This window comes from Hyposmocoma kahamanoa, unplaced genomic scaffold (genome assembly GCF_003589595.1).
Source record: "Hyposmocoma kahamanoa isolate Upper Pololo Valley unplaced genomic scaffold, ASM358959v1 87, whole genome shotgun sequence".
NCBI classification, from domain to species: Eukaryota; Metazoa; Arthropoda; class Insecta; order Lepidoptera; family Cosmopterigidae; genus Hyposmocoma; species Hyposmocoma kahamanoa.
In genome coordinates, this window is record NW_020654422.1 from 9,345,627 (window position 1) to 9,356,656 (window position 11,030).

Consider the following 11,030-nt stretch of genomic DNA (forward strand, 5'->3'; position numbering starts at 1 on the left):
ATAAATTAAACTTAATAAAAATTCATTCAATAAAATAATTTGTAAAACTTAATGTAGCGTAAATTGGAATGTTTTCTTTGTAAAATTAAAAATAAGGTATTTAATTAATAACTATTGTAACTATAGTGAAAAAAAAGGGTGGTTTGCATTAATATTAGACATAACTGGTTGAAGACTGTACCACCTCAGTCAACAGTGATCAAGTTACCTGTAAAGGGCCCGAAACGTCGGTTTGTTTGAAAAAACAAATATACGCGATTTAAATCCGGAAAAATAGTTTCATTTCCTATGTGTAACAATCGCGAAAACCTAAGAACTGGATATGGTTAATGTAGTTATATGAAATAATAACGCACATATATAACATAATAATAATTATGTCAATATAATAATTGTATGCATTAAGTTTATTTAATTTACTCATTTCTGTAAAATAATATTTATACCTAATAATCTAATAAATTACAATATACATTACAAGGTCATATCTCTATATTCTTCAGTGGAATAATACGCATTATCCAACAAAGTCTTTCAGTCGACGATCAAATGTTTCATTATTAGGCTCATTTTTTAAGTCAACGGGTAGGTGCTCATTTTTTGCTCATTTTTATAGTATAAAGCCGAGTGTGTGTGGGAATAAGAGAATGTATGAGTATTATTTCTTTAGTGTAGTAGAGTATTAATGTATTGGTATAAATCTGCTTTACTGCTGCTGGTATCTATAATCTACTTAACTGCCTCTACCATGCCGGACTGCCACGTTAACATGCCACACTGCCTACATTTATTTATCTCGTGAGTTTGGGTGTCATGTGATTGTCTGTGTGTGTCCATGGTACCCGCGACACAGGGTTTCCCTAGTGCGGGGCTACGTTGAGTGTGTGCGTTATTATTATTATTACTTTAAAAGAAATTTACCTTCAAATTGATAAACAGAATCTGTAGTAGCCCCAGGGGTATCCATAGAAAAAGCTCTTAAAGAAGATTCACCAAGGCTCTCCAGTTTTTGCTTCAGCTCTTCAGTCTAAACATATTTTAAGTTTAGTACTAAGACAAATGTAAAAGTAATAATATTGGGAATAAATTGCTTGTCACCTTGGTTTCTCCTTTAGCCAGAATAGAGTCAATATCTTCATCAGTAATCTCAGAATCTTTTGATGAAAACACATGATTAGCACCATGTCTGATCATGTTGAGCATTTCATCCTTGTTGAGTTGATTCTTTGTATCCACCAGTCGGCCTGATTGTATTACTAACTTGTCTAATCTCAATTTCACTTCAGCACGCTCAACAATCTTTTCTTCCACAGTGTTCTCTGTGATTAGTCTAAATACCCGTACCTGGTAGAAAATAAACAATATTACTCTATTATTAAATTTGTACTTAACTATTTATTTTCTTAAATAATAGTTGAGAATGTATTTATTTACATAATAGTTGAGCCATACATGTTCCATTTGTCCAATTTGATGAGCTCGGTCCATTGCTTGCAAGTGCATTTGACGGTTCCCATCAGTCATAAATGACGACGACGTCAGCAGAAGGCAACCAGGATCAAAATAATGTTGTAAATAAAAATGATAATGAACAAGCGTCGAAGCCTTGGAAAAATATACCGTCAGGTTTAAACAAGACGTATGCTGAGGCCACTGTGGGCACCACAAGTAACCTGGAAACAATTCTATCAAAGCAAACGGAAAAGCTGAATCTCCTAAACAATCTTATGGGTCTCCTGACCACAATAGTCAACAAATTAGTCCACTAAAACAAATGGCTCTCCAAATTGCAACGGATATGCAAATGGCCTCCTAGCTAAAAAACACGAGACAGAAACTCTTCTGAATATACATATTCTCGATATACTATTAATATCAGAAGCACATCTCACAAATAAAACTACATTTAATATGGACGGTTATTGCACCTATGCCACTTATCACCCTGAAAACACTGCACACGCAGGGACTGCAATTATAATGAAAAGGTGTATTAAACATCAAATATTACCAGAAAATTGAACTTACAAATTACAAGCCACATCAGTTATAGTGTACGACAAACAGGGCCACATCACATTGTCATCTGTCTACTGCCCGCCTAAATAGAACAAATTCCCTGAAACCAAAGAAGTAGACTTCCAGGTGTTCTTTAAAACATTGGGTAATAGGTTTATAGCCGGAGGTGATTGGAATGCCAAACATACGCAATGAGGTTCACGTCTCATTACAACTAGAAGGCGAAACCTCAAGAAAAGTATCGATAAAAGCCACCTGAATGTCTTCACAACTTGCGAACCTACCTATTGGCCTTCAGATGCAAAAAACTTCCGGATTTGATAGACTTCTTTATATACAAAGAGGTGCAATCGTATTTTCTTAAAGTTGCTGTTATGACACCCCTTCTGACCACACCCTAATTATCGCTACTGTAAGCACAATTATAATTGGACGTCCTATACCTGTAGCCTTACCTGTACAATAAATATACGGAGTGGCAGAGCTTTCAACAGTACTAAAAAAACAATCAAAATGAGTCTTAAAAATGATGACGAAAGCGACAGTGCTACTGAGTATTTAACCGAAAGCATACAAAACGCAGGATGGCTAAGTACACCACCAGTCAATAACTCCGCTCATGTTGAAATAGGTATGCACTCTAACATAACACAGATTGTAAAGCGAAAAGTACTTGAAAAGCGAAGACTTTAGACGAGTGTGGCATTGTAGTCAACATCCAGAAGTCAAAAGGAAATTTAATAAAGCAGCAGCACAGTTGAAAAAAATCCTTGATGAAATAGGGAATGATACACTAAAGTTGCACTTACAAAACCAACTAAAAACGTACTCGTTGTGGAAAACAATCAAGTCTTGCGAGAAACCTCAACTGGCGCAACATCCACTTAAGAATGACGACAGAGCAGAAGCCTATGGACTATTTTTGAGCAACGTCTTTACGCTCAACAAAGATCTTGGGATAGATAGTATCGATTTAGAGGTGAATTTGGTTCTGAAAAGTAAACTTCAACCCAGCCCTACGCTCCGATGTTGTACACCTGCTGAGGTTCGTCGGACTATCATGCAGTTAGAACTAAGGAAAGCTCCGGGATTTGACCCCATAACAGCAAAGATACTGAGAAACTTAACTAAAAATGTAATAGTCTATATAACCTCACTCTTTAGTGCCAAATGAAGAACTTCTTATTATCCTGGCTTGTGGAAAATTTCACAGATTATAATGATTCCTAAACCAGGAAAACCACAACATTTAACGTCTTCGTACAGACCTATAAGTTTACTTCCTGTATTGTCAAAAGTATTTGAAAACATTATCTCTAATCGTCTTAACGAAGTTCTACTTAATGATTCTGTTATCCCAGAACACAAGTTTGGATTTCGGAGGAACCATGCAACAGTTGAACAATTACATAGAGTTTGTGACACTTGCGAGATGCGTTGAAGCAAAGAAGTAGTACGTAGTAAGTAGTAGTAGAGGTGTTTTTGGATGTACAGTACGCTTTCGACAAAGTCTGGCGCTACTACAAACTAAATGGCTTGCTACTACCAAATAATTTATATCTTCTTATGAACTCGTACTTAGAAAATCGCATATTCTATGTCAAAATAAACGACGCGATATCAAATCTCTATGAGATCTAAGCAGGAGTTCCTCAAGGTTCCGTGTTAGGGCCGACTCTGTACTTCGTATATACATCATTTGTACCCGAGTCTGACAATGTAATTACAGCCACATTAATAATAATAATAATTTATTTTTTTTCACATTCGCTTACTACACAGCAATTTTAAGCTCTGATGCCGATCCTGACGAAGCGTCACGAAAATTACAAATGCACCTGGATAAGGTACATGCGTAGATATCATCCTGGCGGATCAAGGCAAGTGCAGTAAATTCCACACATGTCACCTTTACCTTGACACATACTCTCCCACATAACACAAGTAAAGTACCTTGGGGTTCTTCATCGATCGGAGACTAACATGGAAAATCCACATCCAAAAGAAACGTGATGAATTCAATTACAGACCCAGATGCTTGGAGTGGCTACTGGGTAGAAGGTCTAAAGCATCTCTAGAAAATAAACTAACAATCTATAAAGCAGTTCTGAAACCAATTTGGACCTACAGGTTTGATCTTTGGGGAACTGTTAGTCAGTCAAACATTGAAATTCTGCAACGATACCAAAACAGTATTCTTAAGTCCATAAACATAAACACTCCATGGTTCACTAAAATACAAGAGATCCACGAATATCTTAAAATGCCTACAATTAATGAGGAAATAACTAGACTAACTAAGTCCTATAAAGAAAGAATAGCCACTCATACTAATAAACTAGCTAGCGCATTGTGTGTACCACCACGGATGAGAAGATTGAAGCATAAACACATTTGGGATTCAACTAACTGAGCTGAATAGTTTTCCACATAAAGGCAACCCAACATTGGATGGATATGCCTGACATGCCAAAATAAATTTAAAAAATTCTCACATAAGACCGATGGCATGTTGGCAAAAAAAGAAAATATATAAATAAAAAATAGTTGAATCAGCCATACTTGTTTCATTTGTCCAATTCGATGAGCTCGGTCCATTGCTTGCAAGTCCATTTGAGGGTTCCAATCAGAGTCATAAATGATGACGACGTCAGCAGAAGTCAGGTTGATGCCAAGACCACCTGCACGAGTCGAAAGCATGAAAACGAATTTCTCACTTCCCTCAGCATTATATTCCTCAATTTGTCGATTTCTATCCTCATGAGGTGTTTGACCATCCAAACGGCAATACTGAAATGAAGATTTGCATTTCAGTTGTTTTCATATTGTAATTGTAAAATAAATAATTAAAAACTGATGCTATTTACCTTATACTGCCTCCAAAGACAGTAATCTTCCAAAATGTCCAACATTCTGGTCATTTGTGAAAAAATGAGCACTCTTGAATCCTGTTCACGCAGTTTTGGCAGCAACTTGTCGAGTATGGCAAGTTTGCCACAATTGTACACTAAATGTTCATCAGTGGTGTAAGGCGGGCCCGGCTCGGCACCGTCAAATAGGTAAGGGTGGTTACAGCATTTACGCAACTGCATAAGGATGTTTTGTAAGCGCATTTTTTCTACTTTGCCAGCACCATTTACTGCAAAAAACACAGTTTTATCCGCAATTTTCAGTTACATAGATACAATTTAGCTATTTCGAGAGGTTTAATTGTTGCAAATTTTATTATTATTGATTTTATTATATACATCACTTACCAATATCAATGTCCTTCATGAGAACTTTGGTGTACCATTCCCTCTGCATTTTACTCAAACCAACATAGACTTTGAGTTCCTTTTTGGGTTTTAGTTTCTTTTCTACTTCGGATTTCAAACGGCGAAGTAAAAATGGTCTAAGAACTGCATGCAACCGCGACACTAGTTGGTTGTCACCAAGGGCTGCATTTGTATTGAACCAGGCATCAAAATCCTGTTAACAAAATATAAATTATGTATGATGGTGATGTGATTTTTATTTTATCGGACTCTGAAGCTTAGCTTATAATACAACACAAAGTATTGATATTGAGAAATTGATTGATTGCTACATGAGCGAAGTTAGCTTAGCTTCGTTCACATATTTCAGTTATGAAACCGACATTTCAAAATTTTATCACAATACCTAATATGGCGAGCACCACGGAAGAAAAAAAAAATGGAAATGGCATCAAGTAACATTTGTATCAAAACACGCACACATTTGAAAACGTAATCTTACATTAGTCCTAAGATAACATAATTTTGATTGGTTATAAATTATCAAACGAAAATAAACAATAATGAAACTTATTTGGATCTAATAAGGTTTTATTATTACTAGTCACTTAAAAGCTAAGAATCTTATGAACACAAACTTCTTGGAACAAAAGCAAAAAGTTGACAATCTACAGATAGGGATGTGACATTTAATTGATATCGACATTATGTTTCATAACTAGCGGAATATTGAACTAGGCATTGCTTCACACTTGCTATAATTAGTCATCGAGTATATAACCAGAAATAAAGACGAAATGTCATTTAATTTATTTGAAAACTATTTTGCAATATCATTACTGTGACAACTGCGCTCCGATTCGCTAGCCCGAGTTCGAAACAATTGACGGGTGTCGTCAACTGTTTCACTTCCAATTGACCAGTTAACTTGAGCTTTGCTATAATGGACGAAAATTGCAAAATTACATATGTAATATATAATTACCGATGAAACGTGATGGCGTTTGTTTTGTAATTAGATGTTTTGCTGTTTTTCCCACACCACCGAATAGAACAGCACGGCTTTGTTAGAGATATTATCTTTATTACAATAAATACAGAATATTTTTTGGAATATACGAACACGTACACACAGGTCAGTAGTTGGCCTGTCTATACTTCAGTGCAAACGAGAGTTGATATTTATAAGACCTGTATCGCTAATGTGTTACCAGGAATATATAACCCTTATTTCGTCTCTATTTCTGGTTATGTACTCGATGATTAGGGTTAACCATGGAGTATATGGAAACGGCATTTAAAGCCATTTTTTCGAGAACTAGAGTAGCTGACTTTTACACGCACTCATTTGTTACCAAATACGCATAAGGCTTTACTACACGCAAATATTAATTGATATAACCTACGCAGGCGTGTGCGTGCCTATACGTAGCTACATGCTACAATCACAGTATTAATGATTTATTATACTGTCATCGTACTTTCATTAACCTACTAGATTTCAAGTCAATCCGATCACTGGAAGGGTTGAAATATTAAAACACAGTCATCATAAAATCTTTATTCTCCCTGAAATATGATATATTTGGTCAACAATTACCTCTTTCTGAACTAACTGAACATGACTATACCTATAGCGTCGACGAGCTTGTCAAGAAAATGAAGATACTTATATCCGAAGGCGAAGAAGCGAATCGTTTGTTCGAATCGTAAACCAAAACCGAGTTTCTAAATACAGAGTTTCTACATATCGATAATTTGATTACAACACGCGGACCCAGTACCAAGTGTAATACGACACTAGTGCAAGCAATTCACAGAGCGTCATTCGAATTGTTCTTTTGACGGTGGCGATGCTAGCAACCAATGTATATTGTTATTACCGAATGGCAAGAAAATAGTTTCGTTTCGAAATTATAGTATTGTATAATAATTGTATAGTTCAAAATATTAGAAAATACAGGCTTTTAGTACTTACCGACAGAAGGAAATCACTCCTGGAGTATTTTTTAAACTTTAGCTTCTTACGCGACATAATATGGCATATTTCTATTTTTTCCACAAAATAATCATTTATCACATTTGAACGACTGACGCGCTGTTGACACTCATATGCCCGTCTAGTGATAAGCTAGGTAACACGGACTCCGCCCACTAACCAGTCTATTACTAGTATTTATGTGGTCTGTGGCGAGCACCGTGATGTCACATTTTTGTCGCACCTCGCGCGCAGCAACCAATGGCCGCAAAAGAATATCGCAATTCCAAGCACGAAGTTTTAAAATCTGATTTTAAAAATTTTTGAGTTCTGCACAGTAATTTTATCAATGTAAAGATTAAGCGCGACAAACGACATAAACAGAAATACACAAACAAATTGTTTATAATACAAGCAAGTAATAGAAGTACATGAATAATAATTAATATAATGTAAAATATGTAAAAAGTGAAACTACAAAACCTGGCATTTTTTGTGTTGTTGTTTTCGTGGCGACGATTAAACAACAAAGATAGCATATAGGCAATTTCATTCATCAAAAAAATGTAACCATAACTAATTACCGAATAAACTAAAGAACGAATGCCTCTAGTGCAGTATCTGACCAATTCAGAATTCACAATAAAAAAAATTTAGTTATGAAAACAGCTTTACCAACTGAAATAAATGTGTCACAGGGAGGTTTATTACATATTGCACGTGATATACCTCCATGTGACGGTCACAGATCACTGTAACATACTTACATCAGCACTGTTAAACACATCAGGTAAAAGAAAGTTCAGCAGAGCCCACAATTCATGAAGATTATTTTGCAGTGGAGTACCAGTAAGCAGTAGCCTATTGGCACTTTTGAATTCACGAAGTAGTTCAGAGAGCTTAGACTTCTCATTCTTGATGCGATGAGCTTCATCAATAACCATATAACGCCAGTTAAACTTCTTAAATACAGATCTTTCTCTAATGATCATCTCATATGAGGTGATGCAAACATCCCAATTTCCAGGCATTAGAGTCTCGCGGATGAATGTGTTCTGCAAACAAAAGTTGGAACAATTAAAAGGAATGTGCCAAAAACTTATTAAACTTTCATTTGCAAACAAATTAGCCTTACCCTTGTTTCTTGATCTCCAATCAGACAAACTGCTCTTATAGATGGACACCATTTTTTAAATTCATTCATCCAATTTGTTAGAGTAGATTTTGGCACTATGACAATATGTGGCCCTGGAACATTTCTATCAAAAATACAATTTCGTTAATAAACAAAACACATGTAAGACATCAAATTAAAATGAATCAACACAATATGCTTACTTGAAATTCTTCATATATCCAAGAAGAGATATTGTTTGCAGAGTTTTGCCAAGACCCATCTCATCAGCTAAAATGCCATTGATTCCATTTTCATAAAGAGAAATCATCCAATTTAGACCCCTGACTTGATAGTCACGCATTTCCCCATTCTTAATGTATGGAGGAGATGATTCAAAACGAAATATAGTCTTTTGTTTAGTGTTAGTCTCTGCAAGGAGCTCTTCATCTTCCTCTTGCTCTGTTTTGCGATGGCGATGACTGAAACAGCTTTTAATGAGAAACATATCCAGCTGAGCTTTTATCACAAAAATCAATAGATTCACTTACTCTCCAGCTGCTCCAGATTCCTCTTTAACTATTTTTTTCGGTCTCCCAGCTTTAGCTTTAGGGGGGCTGTTAGATTTAGGAGCACTTGTCATGAAATGCGAGAATATTTCGGTCTGTTTTAAAAGAAAATCAAAGCGCTTAGAGCGATCCGTTTCAATTTTGCTTTCAAAGTCCCCTTCTTTGCCCCTCGACGACGTGGTGTCGCTTGACGAGCCATTCTGCGAAATACAGCGCAACAATTACAAAACGTATAACATACATGACTTCATAAACTATTAGGTAAATGTAATGAAAGTATCCCACACAATTTTAAATAACAAAATCAATATTATAAATAATACATTACTTGTGGCTATTTGGACCATAAAAAATATTTGGTTACATACGGAATTATCACCGATGTCGGGTACATCCATAGCTTCTTCGGACTGCGACATTTTAGTAAATTTATGTACAAGCCATAAACGAACACAATTTTTATTATATCAAATTAATTCAAAACGAAAACACGACAAACCCTCGCCGGGCGCGAAAAGAAAATCCGATATAAAATGACAGAAAAGAGAGATGGCGTCGGCTTGTGGCGGTCAACTTTTTTTTAACGGCTGTAACTCCGTGTTTATAATTACACGGTGACATGATGATGGCGTTGGTTTTAGAGTGGCCATGGAAAAAATCTCCATTTGGAAAAAAGTCCATTTTTCAGAAAAATAAATATTTTTGCGTATATTTTCCCTTTAATTTCCACATTTGACGTTGACACCTTGTCAAAAGTTAACGTTCCTGAACGAAAACGATGGGGCCATTATATGAAAGTTTTTTTCGCTGTTGTGAAATCATTCTATTAAGTCTCGTTTCTCTGGCTTTTAGGTATACATGTATATTTTATAATTCACGCTAAATAAAACTACAAAAGATATTAAAGATATTTATAAAATTAGAACGTAATATGAACCTCCGAAATGATATTTTCCACTTTTGCGGGAATTTATTCGGAAAAATTTCCACTATTTGACATTTTTCGGAAAATTTGGTAATTTATAGTAAACGTAGTGCTTAAATTCTCTTTGTTTCGTTTAGCTGTTAGCAGTACACGTTTCTTTTATTTTTTCCTCTAGTCACGTCGACAACATTATGGTGCATTTACACCGGGTCGTCTGCCAACCTTCAGCAGAATAATTTGCGGCCGAAGGCGACGCACCCAGTCGCGCGGTTCTAAAGTAGTGTCGTAAGACGACTCACTATGGGTCAATTCACACGTACCACAACCACACCACGTCGCAGCGACAAAATGTGGTCAAGCTGTGGTTACGTGTGAATAGTGTCGCAGCGGCTTTTTGCAGTTGCGTTGTGGTACCGACAAAATGTCGATGTGGTTGCGTTGTCGCTGTCGTTGCGATGTGGTAACCACGTGGTCATGTGCAGTTATACTCCGGCTTTCGTAGAGGAAACACGGCTTGACTGAACGTAGTCATTGAGGAAAGATTGTTGTTGCTATCCTTGTTATGGCTTTTATTAATAAGAAGAAGACGACGACATCAGCGTATTCGTCGAAATAGAATTTATCGGGTACATCCTTTATTGGAAAACAAAAGTCAAAGCCAATTTCGTACTGATTATCCTAAACTTCGAAGGTTCAAGAAGAAATTTTATAAAAATTTAGAATGAACAAGAATACATTTGACTACTTGTTAAACGAACTGAATAGTGAGTTGCAAAAAAAAGACACGGCGATGAGAAAAAGCATACCATCTGTTGAACGTCCTGCAATGACATTGAGGTGAGTAAATTTTTTTTATAGTTAATTATTTTTAAGTACTTAGAAAATATAATTAGTTCCATCTACCGGGACAGACTCACCGGGCAGATGAAACTAATTTATAAAATACAGGTGCAAATTAAGAGGCCGCACCTACCTGGTTTTGCTCGCAGCACTAGCGCCACTTTCATTAAAAAAATTATATCTTTTTATTTCAGGCATAATAAAAAATCTCTCAGCCAATTTTTAAATTTAGCAAAAAATAAAAATTTTTGCTAAAAAGTGGCTGAGACAGATTTTTTATCTACACACATCAAAAAAAGTTTGCGATCAATAGCATAAGCTCCTATAA

The 11,030-nt window shown here is 35.8% G+C and overlaps 1 protein-coding gene across 1 annotated transcript; it reads right to left on the reverse strand.

Annotated features, from left to right (window-relative positions):
* Positions 1 to 588: 588 nt before the first annotated feature.
* LOC113235128 (chromatin-remodeling complex ATPase chain Iswi) lies at positions 589 to 9,629 on the reverse strand. Its single transcript, XM_026470716.1, has 10 exons — positions 9,306 to 9,629; positions 8,920 to 9,137; positions 8,593 to 8,850; positions 8,390 to 8,513; positions 8,022 to 8,309; positions 5,277 to 5,490; positions 4,887 to 5,158; positions 4,582 to 4,809; positions 1,099 to 1,344; positions 589 to 1,027 (listed from the first exon to the last, which is right to left on the reverse strand). Exons 1-10 carry the CDS (start codon positions 9,354 to 9,356, stop codon positions 902 to 904), a joined length of 2,025 nt encoding a protein of 674 aa, XP_026326501.1. The 5' UTR covers positions 9,357 to 9,629; the 3' UTR covers positions 589 to 901.
* Between the last annotated feature and the right edge of the window lie 1,401 nt (positions 9,630 to 11,030).